This window comes from Xiphias gladius, chromosome 7 (genome assembly GCF_016859285.1).
Source record: "Xiphias gladius isolate SHS-SW01 ecotype Sanya breed wild chromosome 7, ASM1685928v1, whole genome shotgun sequence".
In the NCBI taxonomy this organism is placed as follows: Eukaryota; Metazoa; Chordata; class Actinopteri; order Istiophoriformes; family Xiphiidae; genus Xiphias; species Xiphias gladius.
In genome coordinates, this window is record NC_053406.1 from 9,397,770 (window position 1) to 9,417,760 (window position 19,991).

At 40.9% G+C, this 19,991-nt stretch overlaps 1 protein-coding gene and 1 long non-coding RNA gene across 5 annotated transcripts in view; one reads left to right on the forward strand and one right to left on the reverse strand.

The window, feature by feature from the left end:
- Positions 1 to 530: 530 nt before the first annotated feature.
- Positions 531 to 19,991, reverse strand: part of dscamb (Down syndrome cell adhesion molecule b) — a 119,023-nt gene continuing 99,562 nt past the window's right edge. Inside the window, exons 17-33 of the mRNA XM_040130723.1 lie at positions 19,554 to 19,797; positions 18,652 to 18,798; positions 17,450 to 17,605; positions 17,035 to 17,168; positions 16,552 to 16,705; positions 16,047 to 16,164; positions 15,730 to 15,896; positions 14,963 to 15,061; positions 13,083 to 13,271; positions 12,334 to 12,624; positions 10,641 to 10,817; positions 10,074 to 10,104; positions 9,713 to 9,828; positions 9,379 to 9,528; positions 6,893 to 7,093; positions 6,239 to 6,541; positions 531 to 1,066 (exon numbers count right to left, since the gene is read on the reverse strand). Of these exons, the coding sequence (XP_039986657.1) occupies positions 531 to 1,066; positions 6,239 to 6,541; positions 6,893 to 7,093; positions 9,379 to 9,528; positions 9,713 to 9,828; positions 10,074 to 10,104; positions 10,641 to 10,817; positions 12,334 to 12,624; positions 13,083 to 13,271; positions 14,963 to 15,061; positions 15,730 to 15,896; positions 16,047 to 16,164; positions 16,552 to 16,705; positions 17,035 to 17,168; positions 17,450 to 17,605; positions 18,652 to 18,798; positions 19,554 to 19,797 (3,213 nt within the window). The remainder of the gene's footprint in view (positions 1,067 to 6,238; positions 6,542 to 6,892; positions 7,094 to 9,378; positions 9,529 to 9,712; positions 9,829 to 10,073; positions 10,105 to 10,640; positions 10,818 to 12,333; positions 12,625 to 13,082; positions 13,272 to 14,962; positions 15,062 to 15,729; positions 15,897 to 16,046; positions 16,165 to 16,551; positions 16,706 to 17,034; positions 17,169 to 17,449; positions 17,606 to 18,651; positions 18,799 to 19,553; positions 19,798 to 19,991) is intronic.
- LOC120792578 lies at positions 13,185 to 17,967 on the forward strand. 4 transcript variants are annotated; one of them, XR_005707838.1, is made up of 6 exons: positions 13,185 to 13,291; positions 14,187 to 14,221; positions 14,993 to 15,098; positions 15,743 to 15,878; positions 17,473 to 17,623; positions 17,910 to 17,967. It is a non-coding gene; the product is annotated as an uncharacterized LOC120792578 (long non-coding RNA). The 4 variants fall into 4 exon arrangements; XR_005707837.1 differs by lacking the exon at positions 17,910 to 17,967 and having other exon boundaries at positions 17,473 to 17,749; XR_005707839.1 differs by lacking the exon at positions 17,910 to 17,967 and having other exon boundaries at positions 15,771 to 15,878; positions 17,473 to 17,749.

Here is a 19,991-nt window from a genome sequence, read left to right on the forward strand (position 1 = left end):
AGAAAGCAATGTTCTCTTGCAGAGTGCTCCAGAGTCCTCCTCCCTTTCCCTTCTTTTTTTTTTTTTTTTTTTAGATATTTTCTGCTTTTATATAATAATAATAGTAATAATAATAATGACTATAATTGTCCTTGATATAAATTCAATAGTATTTTTTCTCTTTCTCAAATTTTAAATAAATCATTTTGGCAATCCTCATATGTTGTCACTTTAGAATAAAAGAATACTCAAGTAGAAAATAAAAACTGTGAGAGAAAATTCATCAGAAGAGGAGCGAGGTGTGACAGAATGAAAAGTGTGAAAGCAACAGAGAAGAGCGAGAGAGAAAAAAAAGAAAAGAGTGTAAGAAAGAAAGACAGACTCAAAGAAAAGCATCCACTTCAGACGCATGTCAGAAACGGCTCTATATACAACAATTTCTGTTGTGGAAAACTGTCCATCCTGTGCCTGTCATCTGTCTCTTGTCCTTCCTCCTCCAATGTGTCTGCAGTAGTCCTGTTGTCTGAAGCAGTCTGCTGTGTGTCCCAGTGTTATACCAGAGTGTAAGACTTGGCATAGGGGTTGTTGCTCTGTTTCAGGTGTCCTCTGGAATCCAGCAGTGACTCCTGGGAGGTGCTGAGCTTGGCAGCCTGTGCTTGGGCAAGGTCTCCCGAGGAAGGGACCTCCGCCCGGACCTCACCGCGGGCCTCTCCCCTCTCCCGGACATCCCTGTGGGGGAGGGTGGAGGCAGTTCCTGGCTGCCACTGCTGCACCTCCCTGGGTGAGGGCACTTCCATGGGGGTGGGCTCCATGGGAGGTGGCCTCTTCAGGGTACGGCTCCTCTGGGGTTCCAGGCAGGTCTGGCCCATGGCTCCTCCTCCTCCTCCTCCTCCTCTTGTTTCCCCTGTAGCACCAACACCAACTCCACTTGCTCCTGCTCCTCCTCCTCCACCACCACCTCCTCCTCCTCCACTGCTGCTGCTGCCACTGCTGCTGCTGACTCCTCCACCTCGGGCTGCCAGTGGCACACCACGGTTCAACAGGAAGTCCATACGGAGGTATGGTGGCAGGTGGACCAGCTCTCCCCCTGGGAAGGAACACATAGGAGAGAAACAGTTGACAATTAGAGTTTAGTTAAATTACAGTGTATCTCCGTGCACAGTGATATATTATGACATTATGATATTATGAAATTACTTTAAAGCAGCGTTGAATGATTTTTTTGGCAGCTTGTTTTTTGCTTAAAACAGCTACCTTTTGCTGCTTGAAACAAGGTAAGTAGTGGTGAGACTAAACCAAAATAGTTAAGTTGCGTGCCATAAACCAATACAAAGAGCTGAAAGACACTCAAACACTCTGCAGACCTGCGGGGAATAGAGTCAGGTGATAATTCTCTTTGGGTTCATCACTATGAGTATCACCCTTAACATTACACATAGTCATTTGTTCCATTGTTGATATAAAAATATTAATTAGTGCAGCTTTAATTTATGGTCAGCTGCACATAAATAACAGTATTACAAACAGAATTATCATCCATTTGAAGAGTGCAGTATTTCTTTAAACAAGGAATAATGTTATGTCTTTCCCCTCTGAATGAAAAATTCTAGACCACAGTGAAGAATGATCAAAAAATAAGACTGAAATCTGCAGATATATATTTTCTAAAATTCCGTACAATAATAAACTGCACAACAAATAACTCATAAACTTACACTTTGACTATTAGAAGTATCTTGTAGGACAAGATAGGTCTTATTGTCAAATGATGATGATATTAACTACAGAGTCTCTGCTTGTCCCCAGAGACATCGTAGCATATCCCTGGGATCCCCAGTGTGCGTGCCTTCAACAGGTCTAAATAAGATTCTAAATAAGATTATTCCTGCCCTTCTGTCTAAATTAACTGCATAGAGAGCTAAAAATCTATATTTAACTCACATTCGCACTGCTATATTTGCTCACCTCGGGCCCTTCTGGGATGATGATTGGCATAACTATTATTTCAATGTAATACCAATCTTCTCCCAGTGTGAATCTATTTAATTTAATAGTGGCTATCAGAAAAAATGTGCAGAATATAATGTAATAGGAAACTGGATATTACAATGTTATCTTTGATGTCATTGTCAGGGCCTGATGCAATGATTTGAGTTATCTTTTCTTACCCTGATGAAGCTGAATGATTGACTACGTCTCCACTAGCAGCCTGTTCTGTTTATACCACATAAAGTCCTGCTTGAATTTTGTAATTTTTAAACCCCCTCTCTGCTGAGAGTTGAGTTGAGAAGAAGAGATGGAGTCTTACTTAAAAAAATCTCACTTGTTAATGCCCGTAGCAAGACAAAGCAGGTCAGATTTAATACTTTTACTAAGAGATAAACCACAATTAAAGCTGTCTCTTCAATCTTTTAGTAATTGTCTGAAGTGCTAGATAAGAGGCAGAGACGGATGGGGACAGGCACTTTGATTCGGTTCAGTGAGTTTATGGTACCTCCACTGCTACTGTATCTCTTTTACTGCATGGATTACATACTTAACAGAGCAAATTAGCCCATCACAAAAGGGTGTTGGGTTGCCAGATCTAGGGAGCTGCACTGGAGTTTGTACTGTTTAATGCATGCTGAAGCATTCATCCTTATATTCATCTTTCAGAGGTCCAGAGATCAACAGTTGTCTACAGGTGTATGATTTATTGCTTAAATCACTTTTCAACGCATGTTCTCTCTCCCACATGTGCCAACACACTCACATGTAAACAGCCCACAGGTGCACACCCAAATGTAAGTATGCACTGCAAGCCATTCAGGCTTAATGACAGGACAGACAAGGCTGTTTTGCAGATTCAGTCCAGCATGTGACCTTGGGGAATGGATTTCTGGGTTCACTGGGAGAATGAATAATTTACTGTGTTTTATAATAAGCACTATTAGGGCCAGCAAAGATGATGAATTGCTACAAGTGTTAATTGAATTAAATATAGACTTAAGTGTTTCGGTGGGAGCTCATCAGAAATGTACTTTGAAAATTCATCAGCCTGTAACTGCAGATTGTCGAGTAATGGACCAGAATACAACAGCAACTCTCTGCCAAGCCATTAATCTGTGTAAGTGTCTGTTGCATCTTCAGCTCAGTCCACGCTGTTTTGAAGGTTAATATTTTCGAACACATATTTCCATATTGTTTATGTCATTCAGACACACACACACACACACACACACACACACACACACACACACACACACACACACACACACACACACAGAACACACATATAAAATATTTACAGGCCTATCATAAGCTGACTGTTGTCTGTAGCACTGTAATTATCAGCACAGATGTAAAATTTTATGAGCAAGGTGCTGAAGAACACACTGTAATGGGACTTGGGGCCTAATAGATTTGCTCTTATGAGGCAACACAGAAGAGAAGCGCAAATAAATAAACTGTTACTCTCATAACAGCTCTGTTAGGTGAGGCAGGTCCCATAAAATGAGATGAGAGAGAGAGAGAGAAGCTGTCTGTCTGCCTTTGACCGTTGCGATGGACAGGTGAGGTCAGCTCAGGTCAGTCAGACGTAATAGAGAAAGAGATGGGGTTGAAGTTGGGTCATTCACCAGCTGTCAGTCAAACTGGCCTCCGCACTGGGTCAGGGTTTCAGCGGATTAATACTGTAATACACTCTGCTTAGAATTTACAAGTTTGGATAGAACTTTTTTGGCGCATCTCTTACTTTTAATATAGATTACAAAGGTGAAAAGTGATTAATTGATAGCCATGACTGTGTCGTAATATACACTGTACGGAAAACGCAGGTGAACTGCTCTTGTCCACATATTTTTGTGTACTTTTCGTCTGGAACTTTAAGTTGTTCAGTCGCACCACTCAGATCAACCTAGTTGCCCGCCCTGCACCAACGGGCAACATACAAAAATTAGCAACTAGCTGATCCACATAGGGGAGCATTTAGCTGCTACGTAAATGCTGCCAGACACTTTCTTTAGGACTTGGTTGAGACCAAAAGGCAGCTAAAAGGACAATTCATATTTGTATGGGTTGAAGAATACGACTCCACATTCAGGTTAATGTTGAAAAACGGGCAACTGTTTGATGACATGTTCACGATTACAACTTCGTAAGGTGATAGCACGTCAGTATTGTGTTAACAGCTTGCTGCTCAGTCCCAGTTAATGCTGTTTTAATGCTACATAGTGACATTTTTGACAACACTGTGCTTCCAACTTTGTGGCGACAATTTGGGAAAGGTCCTTTCCTGTTTTACCATGACAACGTCATTGTGCACAAGGTGAGCTCCATGAAGAAAAGCTTTTCCCATTTTGGTGTGGGAGGACTTGAATGGCCTCCCAACATCAGCAGTCCACCTCACTAATGCTCTTGTGGGGTGAATGGAGGCAAATACCTGCAGCCCAAAATCATATCAATGCCCATGGTTTTGTATCTGAGCATTTATTAGTTGCAAGAGTTGCTGCAGGTTTCTGTAACTGTATGCCTCGCAGAAAAGCTCATTCTTATCATTTTACAGTCCATTGACTATAGAGTCAGCTGAAATACACAACTTTTGAAACACCCAAAAAAGCTGAAAACGCTTAGACTTAAATGAAAATACATAATACATTTTTTGGTCTGACTCACTGATGATTTAAGAAATGTACTTTCAATTTTCCTGCTTAAAGCCCACTTTTTATATGAGTGCATATTGTTTGTTTTGTGTAATGTCAAAACACAACTCTTTACAAATAGTCGACAATATACCAGGAAAATGTAAAGGCAACACAGCTTGATTCTTATGCCCATACTGTACCCCCAAATGTAACTGACAACAGAGTCTAGCACTCAGCAATGTCTGAAAGGCTAAGAGGCTAGTATTACACTGAACAGCCTCCACTGTGGCAGCAAAGTGCTGTTTTGTACTGAGCGACAATAGCTTCAGATTGGGTTGACAGATAGCCTTTAGCTGTCCTCTCTCCCTGGTGAACTGGTGATATGAGTCTGCTGTCCTGAGCACAAATGTTTAAAACATAATGAGGTCCGAAACTTAAGAAGCAGATCTGATGGCCTCAATTCTTGTCTGGTCAAACTGAGGTTTCTGGGACAGTGTACCCTTGCACACACACGCAGACCAGCATTTCTGGTGCTAGAATGGGGCACCTCCAACAGCGCTAATTATCAGTATCCCCAGACATGCTATAACATGGCAGCAGATGGAATGATGGATGAGGTATGTCTGCTCTTCTGTGTGTGGTCAGATGCAAGTCAGCATGCTCTGCCAGGCCTCGTAATTGATCTGCAGGGCTACCTGGAGGAGCAGAGGGTCACGTAAGGTAAGACCACAACCTGAGAGGAGAGAGCACGGCACAGCAGGTTGCCTCAAACAAGATGTAATATATGAAACTGAGCCTTCATGTAGTTTAAAAAATAAAATTATTTACCAGCAAAAAAGGTTTCTGTTTTCTCACAGCAAAAGACATCCCTGAGGTGCTATTGGAGGAACTGCATCTCATAATCCTTGTTCATGACACATGATGGGCTTGTTTACTGTTTTAAGGCTCTAAAGTTTGGAGAAAAACAAGGAGCTACTCCCACTGAGGACCTAAAAAAAAAGCTCAAACACTTCCACTGAATCTAATGTACTATACAATAGTTTAATGAGACCATACTGTATGTACTGTAGCAGCATTCTGAAGGCTATCAGGATATACCCCGGGATTGAAAGCTGATCGAAGCTGGATTCGGAACTTGGCCAAGGTGATCATCAACAATGTCGTTTTTAAGAGTTAAATGAGGGGCTTTTACAGACAAAAAACTAATGCAAAGGGGCACCATCTAGTTTCTTACAATCTTAGAGACATCTTGAAAAAAGAGAAACAAATGACAGATTGATGTTGTTATGCCAAGAGAAAATGGATGACACCAGAAAAAAGGTGTTATCCTGTTGATTTGCTGTTGCTGAAAAAATATTTTTTATTCTTCTTTAGACACATATTTTGCAATATAAATGGTGCATTTGTGTGTATTAGTGTGTAGGTAGTTGTACCCTATGTATTTTTCTTTTACTACTACTACTGTTGTCCTGAGGTGACCCTACACTAAAGGTAACCCTAAGCTAGACGTTAGAGTACATTTTGTTTTGTAAACTGTTGTGATGGGAAGTTAGGGAGGGGCTCCTGAATGTTGGGGGTAAAACACAAGGTTGAATGAGTTGTGTAAATGCTTTTGGTGGTAAACTCCACTTCCTCACCAGGTCTGTGTGCCTTGGGCACGGCCATGTTCATGACCCGGCTGACATCCTGAGGTTTGGGTGGTGAAGCGGTGAAGCGGCAGATGCCCGACTCAGATGGCGTGCTGGAGGTCAGGCTGTCGGTGTAGTCGTTGGTCCCTGCGGTCATCTGTTCAGATGAGGTGTCAGAGATGAAGCACTCGGTGATGGTGAACTTGGCGTGGCGGAGCTGCTCTTCCATCTTTGCATGCTCATAGGCTCTGGCCAGCTCCTCATAGGTGGAGGACGCACTCTCTGTTGATACCATGCTGCTCCGTGCACGATCTGATGATTACAGGTTAAACATTGTGAAGACATAGGTTTAATTGTTGTTGTGGAAATACAGCATGAAGTATGAGAGAAATAAAGGAAGTTGGATTCACACCCTGGAAGCATCAGCCAAGAGTACGCCCCAAAGTTGCACTTTCAAATGAAAAAACCTCAGCCAAAAATGTTTTGGATTGCATAAAATCCACAGTGAGAGTCATGCAGCCTTTATACTTGACAATCTCATGAAGGCAACATGATTTCTGTCACAGTCCCCAAATTTCTAACCTTAATTTAAAAAAAAAGAAGCTATGAGTCCATGTTCCTGGATAGGTGCGATGGTCACCCTCCGCCTTTCACCACCCTTACCTGTATCCTGTGAAGGGCTGACACTGTAGCTGTCGCTCTCCTTGTCCACAGATCCAGTGGCGCGCGGTGTGGGGAGTCTCCAGTCAGTGGTCAGGGTGTGTGAGGAGCTGGTGGGGTGCGGCCGGTTCAGGGTCCACTGGCTGGCATAGCGGCTCCGTGCTGCGGCAGGACCAGCTTTGGCAGTGCGTCTGGCAGTGGGATCTAGCGAGGATAGAGGGGGAAAATTGTTTGTGAGGAGAGGGAATAAACAGAAAATCTATTTTTGTTTAATCATTTTTAGTCAAAGCCCTCTGAAACGACGTTAAATAGCACTTTAGTCTGACTGGACCATTTTATATTGATTCAACGGCTGACAAATTTTTACATTTGCAAAAGTTAGATAGATTTAGCTATTTAGAATTACTCCCTTGATCTGTAATCTGAACTCATTCAAGTCAAAGAGCTCCTATTTTGTGAATATATAGACATTAGTGCTTGACTCAAACAATAAACTAGTATTTCATTCATAAGCATAGATCAGTGTTTACTGAAAGAGTCAATGTCAGTCTGGAATTGGATAATATAAATTGAATTCATTCAAATTTATCTGTTATGAGAACTGTGTTTGTCTCTAGGAGAATATCTTATTTCTGAATTACTCTGTCATAATTCAAGGAAAATAAAACACTTCCGTCATCATTGTGCACAATAGAAAATGAATTCTTTAGCAATGGCATCAAACAAACAAACAAACAAACAAACTCAAGCCCAAAGGCACACATTTGCATCCAGCAGCTGGGGTCTAATCTTTTGATGGTCATGGACCAATGTAGGAATTTCCTAATATTTTGTTGCAAGACAAAGTTAACAGTTGACATTATTTTGGATCATCCATACAGTGAGAAAAAGCGGACACTGCTCACAGCTAACCCAAAACTACACCATTTGTAGCAGAAGAAGGGGGCAATTTATTTGTTTCCTGCTGTGTTGCAGTACAAATCTCCTGCTTACCCCCTCTGTGACCACTGAACATTATCATCTCACAGCTCCATGCGGTAACATTATCATTAATCTCGAGCTCCAACTGTCTCCATTCAGACATATAAATGGTATCATATTCAGCCTGACCCAGACACGCTGCTGCTGTATGCACTGCTGGGCCAAATCAGAACTAGGACCTTTAGAAACAGCCTGGATTGGATCTGTGCAGAGAAGAATAGTGCTGGTAATTGTACTGGGTCAGACAGTAATTCTATCAGCGGGGATGGAGGGATGAAATGATGGAGGTGTTTTGGCCAACAGCAGGGACAAAAAAGGGCTGAGTCAGCAAACGGATTTCATGCCCCACAGGCCAGGTTAAATGAACCAATCACATGACTGTCTTCGTGTATGTTATTGCATGCATGCGTGTGTTGTGATTGTGATGGGTGCTGGGCTTGTGTCTGTGTTTGTGTGTGCAAGTGTGTGTTAGGACAGGCGTGTGATATTGTTCTGTGCATTTTATGATACTGTACACGTATTTATATTAGACTGTGCTGTGTGTGTGTGTGTGTGTGTGTGTGTGTGTGTGTGTGTGTGTGTGTGTGTGTGTGTGTGTGTGTGTGTGTGTGTGTGTGTGTGTGTGTGTGGTACACATTCCCTGATCTGCGGGCATACTATTGGTAATGGCAAATATGTATCCTACCTAAAAAGCATAGTATGTAGCTGGTGAATTTGGCAGACAGTTATACTGATATCTTGTGCTTTCTTTTCAAAGAGTGCAAATTAATTGTAAAATTAGCAACAGAATTTAAATCTTAAGCCATTTACTTAACAAGATAAGCTGCATGTCTATCAACACACTGATTATTAGTAGGGGTATATGAATCTGAACTGGAAAATATTAGAGGTGGGGGTATCCAATATTTTCTCTGTCCACACAAAAATCATTTCGGTGCATCACTAATCTGAGTGTGTGTGTCCAAGTCTGTATGTGCATGTATGCACTCAGGCCCAACTGGCCAGTTGGAGCAGGGCAATCAGGTAAGGACGTGTCAAGAAGAGGCAGGGGGATCACCACTCTTCATCTGTTCTGCTTCAGCGGAGCTAAAACACTAGAAGCCCAGAGGCTGCTCTGCAGCATGGCTCCTGGGTCTTCGTAATCTCACTGCTGGAAGGTGGCTCACATACTGTATGATGGTAGTCTACGGTTAGGCTAAGACAAGGTGGAAAAGCTATTTGTCTTGCATGTAATTCAGACAAATGTCCAATGGAAGGCTATTAATATGCTATTTTATGGTGCTGAGGCAAATTTCCTTTACAGGAACATTCATCTATGAGACTATGTAGATTCGGAGGGAAAATTAGCAGAACAAGATTCATGACTGCAGAGTAAAAACCAAACCTCCTGCTTTAGTCTCAACACACCTTTTCAACATTATGTTATTAGTAACACAGAACTAGCAGTATGGTAGCAATATCAGTAGTAAAGGAAATAAATGTTGAGCACTGACGGTGGTGGGACTCACTGGTTCCAGGCCTGGCATCGGACACGTCCACCAGGGGCCCAGTGGCCTGGGACAGAGACTGGTAGTGGACTGTGTGGGTCACTGTGGAGGATTTTTGCTTATTTGTCTCCCCAAAGTCGTTGTCTGTCAACAGCACGGTGGATCTGTCATCTGTGAGGAAGGAAAATAACATAGAGAAAAGTAGGAGAGCAGAAGGAAACAGAATGATGTAAGGCAGGAAAGAAGGAGAGAAGAAAACAAGAAAAGACAGAGAAAGAAAAAAATATTATTCCAGTCATGAGCACTAATGCATTTGGTGAGTGATGGGCAAAATGTCTCATTTCAAGTGTCTTACCAATTGTCTCCATGGTGTCCCTCTCCTCGATGAGGAGCTGGGCTCTGGGGATGTCGATGTGCATTCGTAACGTCTGCTGCTGCTTGTTCACTGTGTCTGGCGTCCGTGTGTTCTTACTGAGGAGATTAGTCAGAAAAATTCCTTACTTTTCAGCTGTGTGATTTTGCTTTGTATCGCTGAAATGCTTAATCAGTTCCATTTAGGTTGACAAGTAGCTGTAAGAAGGCACGAGGGACAACATTTTCTGTGTGTAATATATTTGATCTTTACTGATAGGTACTGTAACTCTGGGCTACATTGTGATTTATGTCCGCTGCTTAAAGGAAAGCAGCGAGCATGAATTAAAATTAAGCATACATACCTCATCAGCATTTCTGCCAGGCTTTTGGCATCTGTGAAGTCAGCAAAGAGGTAGTTAATGCCAAAATAGTAATGTCTTAGTTGATAAGCTAAAGCAGTGGAAATACTGTACAATCACTGACAACTCCTCTTACAAAAAGGCAATGACAGCATATTAAGAGAGTTAGAAATATGAACACTGAGGTGTTTGACCTAAAGAGAGACAAACAATGAAGTTTCTTAATTACAAAAGCAAAGTTTAACCTCAGGTTTAGTTTAACACAGTCAACCTGGTTGGGGTGCACATCAGACTCTGAACGGACTGTTTTTCTCCTGTCTGTATGCTTATGGGTGTGTTGGTGAGCATGTTTGCACACAGGCACGTTAGGCTTATAAACTGAATGTGTGTAGGTGTGTCACGATGTTTGCAATGTGTATGTGTTCGTGCTTAGGGACTTAATAATTTGTACAGAATACATGACAACCAGATGTGGGTGGACCTCTGGAACAATTTTTTTATTCAGATAAAGTGAATTTGGTCGTTAATAGATCCAGTCTGTGAAAAAACAAATCCTACTCTACAACTCACCTCTGAGTCTCTTGAGCCTCTGCTCCCTCCGTCTCCTCTTTAGCACCATTAGCATGATAAAGACAAGTACGGCTACCACAAGAACAGAGGTGATGGTCACCACCATCTTCAGACCTCCGCTGCCCGACATGTTGTCTGAGATGGGATCTCCTGTTTTCAGCAGGGGAGGGATGGTGCCTTGAAGGGAATTAACACATTCAGATGTTTACTGTATGAGGAATTAATGATCAGACACCAAGAGCCTTATCTGAATGTTCAACTGAAGTACTGCTACGTGGCTTGGCCTTTAGTCTTCTACTTGCTAGATGAGGTACGACATCTTCTTTTCTTGTTTTTAGTTTTCTTCACTTTTTGTTACTGTTTATGTGAAACCTTTGATCAGAGCCACACTACTCTGCTCATTTTATGTAACACCAAAATAACAATGTGGAAAAACAATGATTCCTGCAAGTAAAGGGTGGAAGAAAAATCTTTTTTTTTTTGCAACACAGTCAAAGATTATATAAATGTAGGATAAAATGCTTAGTTGTTAAACTTTGAGTTTAGATTTTTTGCATGCATGCTTTTAATGTGCAGACTTCACTGTAATTCTCATACTAAAACTAACGTTGAGCTACATTTAAAAAATTGATTATAATTATTTAAAAAGCAATTCTGACTGTTGTAAACACATTAAAAGAGTAGTTTAGGTCCTTTATTACATTTTAACTTGATCTTATATATATGTTGATCTTATATATCTTAATGCTTTGAAATTTGTGAAAGTTCTGTAACGCTTGCCTTATCCTTAAAATCATCATTAAAATATGTTTTGCTCCTCTGTCAGAGTAGAAAAGCCTGTAGCTGATCAAGGTTAGGGCACCAGGTTTGTGGGAGACTGAATATGTGGTCTTAGTTTTCTGGGCAACTGCTCAGCACCTTAGCTGAGCTATAGAACCACTGTCAAACTGACAATAGCACACACACACACACACACACACACACACACACGCGTGCACGTGCACACATAAGCACATCCACTCACGCTTAACATCCTGACAGGCAGCTTACACATCTCAGCAAAACCCTTCAAAGAAAATTAATGAATAGTCTGGAGTTTTCCACAGAACTCTCACCACCTCCTATCCTTCTTTACAGTTCTTACATACAATTCCTCTGTGTATGACTCACACAATCTGTATCCCGTGGTAAGTAAAGCTACACAATGGCCCATGGAGAATCTGAAGACCCATTTTTCTTACTCAACTGAGCCGTCAGAATACCTGTCAATTTGTTCATAGGCTGAGAAAACAGTATGATTCAAAAAAAAAAAAATTAAGGCACATAATGTACTGTAGGCCGAATGGCACTAAAACACTGTTGTCCTTAACAGTTGCAGTAAAGGGTGCAAAATTGTTTAAATTTTAGATGAAATTATGCTATGGTTAAAAGCAGCAGGCAAATAATACTTTCAGTCTCAAGCTGTGTCTAATTTGTAACCCTGTGTCGTAACACCTTAAGGTGGATAAGATCTGATATTAAAGAACATTAAAAGAAGAAGAAACAAGACTGGCCTCCATGCCATGTTATCTGTAAACTAAATAAACAGACATGTTTGGATACATACATAATCAGCATCAGTATCACTTGCTACCGATACTTCTATTCCATCCTGATCCCATGATCCTTTATATCTGTGAAACGCCAAACTCACTTCCATCAGCATTTAGAGTAGCAAAGGTGATCCTCTTTTCTGCTGAGCCAGCGCTGTTGGTGACCTTCATCTGCAGTTCGTACCAGGTCGCCTCTTGCAGGTCGTACAGAATGTAGCTCTTGGTCAGCGATGTGCGCTGGGCCGTGGTCCAGGTGGCCGAGTCCACTGCTCGGTACTCCAGTATGAAGGAGGTGATTGGACAGCCGCCGTTGTTCCAGCCAACCAGGTTGAGCCTGGCCCTGGTGGAGTTGATGCTGGTGAAGAGTTCATGTTCTTTGGCAAACTGGGGTTCTGAGGAGAAGGTAGGCAGAAGAGTAAAGCAAGAAACTCAGGCAAATGATACTGACATGATCATGTCACAGTTCAAGATCACCGTTTGGCACAAACTTTCAAAATCAACCAACATGATAACTTTTACAGGTGAATACAAGTAAAATGACTGTGAATGGATTGTTTTACCCAGAGTTTTTCTATATTTTGTTTTAGGAGAGTTTGGGGATATGAGTGTTTTGGATCAGTGGAAATGAAATCTTATCATGCCATCAAATTGCAGTGGCAATGCTTTCATTCATTCTACATCTAGAGTTATTAGAGACAAATTGCAATATAGGTACGGGAACATGACTCCCAAAATGAATCTGCTTGGAATCAACTCAGACAATGCGGTTAGTTGTTATCACAGCGCTGTATTTGGACTGATCATATGACTCAAAACTCATAATGTAGTTCTCTAGTATTACACTCCCTACCTTTCCCATGGGTCTTAGCTTCAATGATCTCACTGATGCGCCCGGGCCCCACTGCATTCTGGGCCGTCAGGGTGAATTTGTACCAAGTGCCGCACTTGAGGTTCTCCAAACGGTACGAACGCTCACTGGGACTGATAGGAAAACTGCCCCACTGCTCACTGTTGTCTTCTGAGTACTGCAGGATGTAACCTGAGGAGGAGAAGGGTGAGGTATGAGAGAAGAAGAAAAACATGGGAGGGGGGTGCAGATTTGAAAAGTAATTATACAGAAAAAAATCTACCGTTTTCTACATATAAAATATATATGTATTTCTTGTTGTATAATAATACCCTGGATGTACAGTAAATACTTGGACAGGTCCGTTATTAGCTCTGTAGAAATCTCTATGTGGATGCACTTACAAATTTTGGTTCTTGGTGGATTGAGACAATATTTTGTCTAAGGACTGAAGAGAGATTAAGAAGACTAAAAGTCTATAGCCACACTTGTGGCCCCATTATACTGTAATCCACATGAATACACAATCGTTAGATGGATCAAAACATGGAGGGAAAACTTGTTATTCTTAGACCCATCAGAGGAAAGTTCACATTGTTAACTGAATCAAAAATGTTCATCCTCCACACACTGGCCATTTAAGATTTCAGAAACGGCTTGTCATGGTCAGCTCTACATTCAGTAGAGCTACATCTACAGCTACAGTTAGAGCTGACTGAGTAGCTACAGTCAGTTTTGAATCAGCTTTCATCCAACTAATGCTGCGTTTCTAATGTATCATTTGAAAGTTTTCCTATTTACCACTTTCTGACTTCTAAATACCCCTCTGATCAAAATCCAAGTGGTAATTATGAGTGGAAATGTATTTCTCCAAAGTATTTATTCCAAGTTATCTGACTTGGAGCTGAATAATATAAAAGTAAAGCATGAAATCATCTGGAAAGCAAACAACTATAGATGTTTCACATCAGCTTAAGTTTATTAATCAAGGTAACAACACCTAAATGTTTATGGAAAAATTTGGTAAATGTTCACACGAGTCTGCCTTTCATACAACTTTAGCTGAACAGCAGATAACTAACCCATGGAAATCTTAATCTTTTACAGCTGCTATCAGGAATACAGTCATTAATTTTACTTAGGTAAGTAAGTTATATGTAGAAAGTCTTTGACCTGTTGGTGGCAGCAAATGAAAAGCCAGAGATCACTAACATCATTAAGAACCAACCTCCGGGCACCACAAATGTCTGTGCCATATTCCATGGCATTTCCTCCACTAGGTATCCAGTTATAGTTATCTGGACAAAAGTGTTAGAGTGATGGTCTGAGGACAGATTGACCAGCATTGCCATCCCCATCCCCTGGCTAAAAATAGACGAACGTAAACTGAGGTGTGTGTATTTTGGTGATGGATGATGCCGTGAGCAGGGAAGCAAAACAAATATCACAGAAAAGCTATGATGGACAGCTTTTATAGTGAATACAACTCTGAAGACAGGAGCCCCATGATTAGAAGCAATGATAAATCACCGCAAATAGTCTCAATGTGATTGTGCTTTCTTTGAGATGAAGTGCTTTAATCTTCCACTTAAACAGACCTAATCTTACCTGCTGCTTTTTAATCTAACTTTTAGGATTCGGGTATTCAGCCTTACCAGCAGATAATGAGAAACAGGAACAAGGGCAGGGATGTTGGAGCAGAGTGAAGGAGGAGGTGACATTGGTTATATAGGCAGCTTAGGTAAAGTGATGTTTCTACATGAAGGATAATGTATGTAGTTGAGGCATATTTGTGCGCGTTTGCATCACCTATAGCCATGCTGTTTCAAATTCATTCGTTGTATGTGTATGTGTATGTGTGTGTGTGTGTATGTAACTCTCACCTCTGATGGAGCTCCCGCCGTTGTCTCCAGGTATCCATGACAAGGTGATTGATGTGGTGGTAGTCTTGGTAACTGTGAGGCGTGGCTGGTCAGGAGGGACTGTGGATATGAAGACAAAGAAAAAGTTCACGGCACGGTTAGTATTTGTGTTAAATCTTTAGTCGAGATTCGAACCCCAATCTGTAAGAGCAATATGGCACCGCCTTTTGGGACACTTGGACCAAAAGGGGTCCAAGTGTCCCAAAAGGTCATGCCACTCTTGGCCAAGCTGGCATGACCTTGTATTGAAGATGTTTTGTTTTTTTCTTTTTACCTAAACTTTTGGCAACTCCAGGAAAAGACATAAACTGCTATGTCCTTCTTAAAAGGTCTGGTCGCCAGGAAAGATTAAAAAAAAAACCTGTACAGCATCTGCTGATGAAACACAGCAAGGCCATATGTTATATAACCTAGGAGCTGGTTAGCTTCCAAGCCCAAATACTGAATAACTTGTTTTAATGTGCCTGTGTTCATTGTGATGAAGTGATACATCAGCCCGTGCACCATTGTGGCCTTTTTATGTGAAACACATAGAACAATGCCAGACTCATCCTTTAACCCTCCACAACATCATTACTCTGTAGAAGTTTTTTCCTAAATTGAGGCTTCTTCAGAAGAGTTTTATTATTTGATAATGATATAGTTTAAAAGCTATGTGAGTCTTGCGGAGATATTTGAGTACCTTTATATATATATATATTAGTACCTTTACTACTACGACTACTTGCCTTGAACCTGCAGGTTAAGTATGATCTCATCTGACCCCCAGTTGTTGCTGGCCACACAGCTGTAGTTGCCGGAATCCTCTGCTTTCACGGTACGAATGATGAAGCTGCCGTTGCCATGGACACTACGACGACCATCCACCAGGACAGGGGTAGGAGTCCCATTGGTGCTGGAGAAAAAAAGAAAAGAATTTGAAACATTTCTACGGGTAAAAAAAACACAAAAAAAACCAAACAAACCTACTACATTTTCACGGTATGCCTGAAAGTGTGATATTCTATCTGTGCTGACCCGTAGTACATGATTGTGTGGGACTTACTTTCCCTTGAGCCACTTGATGGTAGGGGGAGGGTCTCCAACAGCCTTACATGGTAAAACAATATCTTTCATCCAGGGAGTGGTCACTGTCCCGTTGAAGGTCAGAATCCTGGCAGGAGCTGAAAATAACACAAACACACAAACACAAAACGATATGGGTGGACTGAATACATGATGCTTTTGTCAGCAAAGTAAGACACAGGTTTATTGTCTCCTTGGAACAATACGCCTCATACATCAATGTATGAGGCGTATTCCTGTTGTCTATTGACAGTCATTTTTTAGTTGCCTAAAAAGGTGTCCTTCATATTGTGCCTGTTTATATATATATATATATATATCTGTCAAATACAATATCTTAATGGTAGTAAGTTTAAGCCAAGCAATGATGTTTCATGAAATTCTCAGAAAATGCATCTGACTAATTAATTGAAATGTAGGAAAACAGTGTGAATATAAAAAATAGGAAGGGAAATTGTTAGCCCAGCTTAGTTACGATGCTGTACCTTTGGCCAGAGGCTCCACTGTAATTTTCTCACTGTTGTTACCATGACCAGCAGCAGTCACAGCCACCACCCAGATACTGTACTGTCTGTTCCGAGCCAAGTTTGGGATCCTGTAGAAATATGCATCTGGAGACGCCTCAAACTCGCTCATCACCTGTAAAGTGGAGAGAGGGAAAAGATTAATGTATCATTGGGCAGCAGCTTTGTCCAGAGTGCAGAATTGCAGGTGTGAATGAAGAAGTGCCCTTTTGACCAGTCAAAAACATACAGTTTGTTTAATTTAAAGAATCATGTAGAGGCATGGGTGCACATTTTCAGCACATGTATGATTGTAGATATTAACCTTAAGTGGTTTGAGTGTACCATGTTTTATTATTAGAGTTATTAAGGATCACAATCCCTGGACTGGCTCTGACAAACTGAGTAAGAAATTAGAAAAAAAAAAACCCCTCATAAAATCTTGTGGTATACAAATGCTATTACCATCGGATGCAGGTTAGAGCAGAAAACGATGTATTTCCTGATGATGCCGTTGAGTTTGAGTGGTGGCAGCCAGGAGACAAACACCACCGAGCTGCTGGAGGCTGCAGCCTTCACCCCTGCTGGAGGACCAGGAACTAAGGAAGCAGAAAACACAGCAGGGTTCAGGGGAGCCCAGATAAACAAACTACTGAGAATGCAGTATATTATATTATATTATATATAGTCATGGTAAAGAAAAGCATCGTTAATTAAAAAATGTTTTATAATCTCAATAACATCATGAAAAATATGTTTCTTATTTACCATGATGCAACAGCACCATATACCTTTGACTTTGGTGTACAGTTTTCATTCGGTGTCTCTCAGCAGCAACTAAACTGTACTAAATTGTGATATCTGGTAATGTATCTCATACCATCCTCTTTTGTGCGCACGTAGATCTGCTCACTGCGGACGCCATCCCCGGCGTTGGTGAAGGCTAAGACCTGGATGCTGTAGTTGGTGTACTTCTCCAACCCGTCCAGCTCCAGAGACGGCTGATTGGTGGTCACATTCCTGATCTCTCCCAGTTCTGACACACAAGAGAAGAGTGGGTATCAAAAATGATACACACTGTAGTGGTATGGTGCAGCTTACTGTGATGATTACGAAAACTAATACCAACAACAGTTAATTCAGCATTGCAAGGTTGTACCATAATAATGGTTCCCTGTGATGAAAGCTAACATTTCTTAGAAAACTTCTTAGAAAATAAACTAATTGTACAGTATAGATAATTTATGTCGAGCACTCCTCTGCATAATGATGTGTTTCAATCATTTTTGCTCTGATTTTTGTTCTCCTCTCCTCCATCCTTCTTATGCCCTGTCACTCAGAGCTGAGGCAATGGGCCTGGCTGGAGTTATTACATTGTGAATTATTGATGGAGACCAGCCAGACTGCAGGTTGGATCGCTGCTTATAAAGCAAGGTATACTTTCAAGGGAAGAACACAGGAACCACCGATGCTTTGTGCAATGCAGACTTTTTATGCCCATTGTTGATCAGCATTAGAAGCAGTCAAACGGTATACTCATACCACATTTTGGCACAAATTATGTATGTAAATTCTTTAATTATTATTAATTTATGTATGAAAGTCAGCAGATAAATCCCAGACAGATACTGTAACTCTACCTGAGATCAAAATTTAATATTTGAAGTGCAAATAATTTGCATTTGAAAATCACATTGTAAGCATCTCATAAACCACAGATAGGATGAGTCAAATGTACAGTACACAAAGTGGTGACTGAGCTGCAACTGTGCATAACTAAGGTTTGCTGCTGGAAACGGCTGCTTATATCTGACGATTTTGAAAAACATTACATGAAGTGAGAGAAAAAAAGACAACATTATTATTGAAATGACATCACCTCTGCAAACACACAACAGCATATTACAGTATGACGACACCACAGCCTCCCCTAGTGGATAAACCATAACAACAAGCAATAGCAATAAAAACCAAATAGAGCATTAATGACAAATCAGGTGACTTAAAGTACTGACTTAAATAGCAAATAAACTGCATTGATCAGTAAACTATATCAGTGTTTGGTTGTGTCAATGCTAATACCTCCATCAGGCAGGTTGGCCCAGTAGATGACTCTGTAGCCCTGAAGGTTTCCATTGAGAGCCTCTCTAGGCAGGGGCATCCAGGACAGTGAGATGACCTCTGGGGACTTGGCCAAAGCCAGGACATTTTCAGGAGGCCTGGACGGAACTAACAGAGAGGGGGGAAAGTGTTGGGGTAGAAGCTTAATGGAGGCTTTCTGAGTGGCAATACAAGCAATCGTCAGGCCAAGTATCTACATGTAGACAGTTCACTGAGTACCCAAAATGAATTAAGCAAATAGCTGCTGATCCCAAATATTAAGTCAGGAACCTCACTTTAAATATGTCAAGAATAAAATATCAGTTACTCTGATTTTCTTCTTTATTGAAAGAACCTATTTTTTTTAGAATCACTAGAAGAGACATCAATGAAAAGTGGTGTTAGTTAGTGGTGTTTAGTTCTAAAACGGTTGAATGTTTTAGTTGCTAAATATTTCATAACTGATGGCAACTGCATCCTCAAACTTACTAATGATTATTCTAAGTACAAAATTCTTAAAAATAGATATATTCATGTTACCGAATGTAAAAGATTATTAGTCACTCCATCAAATACTTACAGTGTTCAATTTGGTATTTTCATAAACCAGCTGAATTTAGTTGAAGAAATTATAAAAAATAAATAATTTAATTTATTATATCAATATGAATAAAGGATAGTGTTAAATAAAAATAGGGTTTAGGCAGGATAAAGCATTTTCTATAGGATGTAGTTCTAAAAATGGCCAGCAGATGGTAGCCTTTTCACAAAAATATGTCTGAGCTTTTTTCCCCAATAAAAATGCAAGTTTACTCTAGCTTGGAGAAACTGACTCGGACCCATGGATATATAACACATCAAATGAACCCACGTCCCCTGCTTACCATCCTCAAGAGTTTTGGTGACCACCTGCTGTGAGGATGGCCCGGTGCCTGCCCTGTTTGCAGCCTGCACCACCACACTGTACTGAGTGAACTTCTTCAGATTGTCCAGCACGATGCTCTCCATGGTGTCTCCTGTTGTGTCTACGCTGATGATGGTAAACTGGTGGCTCCCACCCGGGCTGTACTCCCTGTAGCCCACCTGGTAGCCACGTATCACACCGTTCTGCAGGTGCTTCTGGGGAGGCTGCAAAATGAGAAAATGATCAATGGTACACTTCAGTTTTGTCCTTTCTGATGCTAGACGTTGTCTTAACCATGTTTATTTGGCTGCTTTAATATATGTCATTTATTCATTAATTTTTTTATGAAAATCCCCATTAACTCACTCTTATGTGGTTGCTAGTCTTCCTGCAATACACATTTATTATTTATTAATTT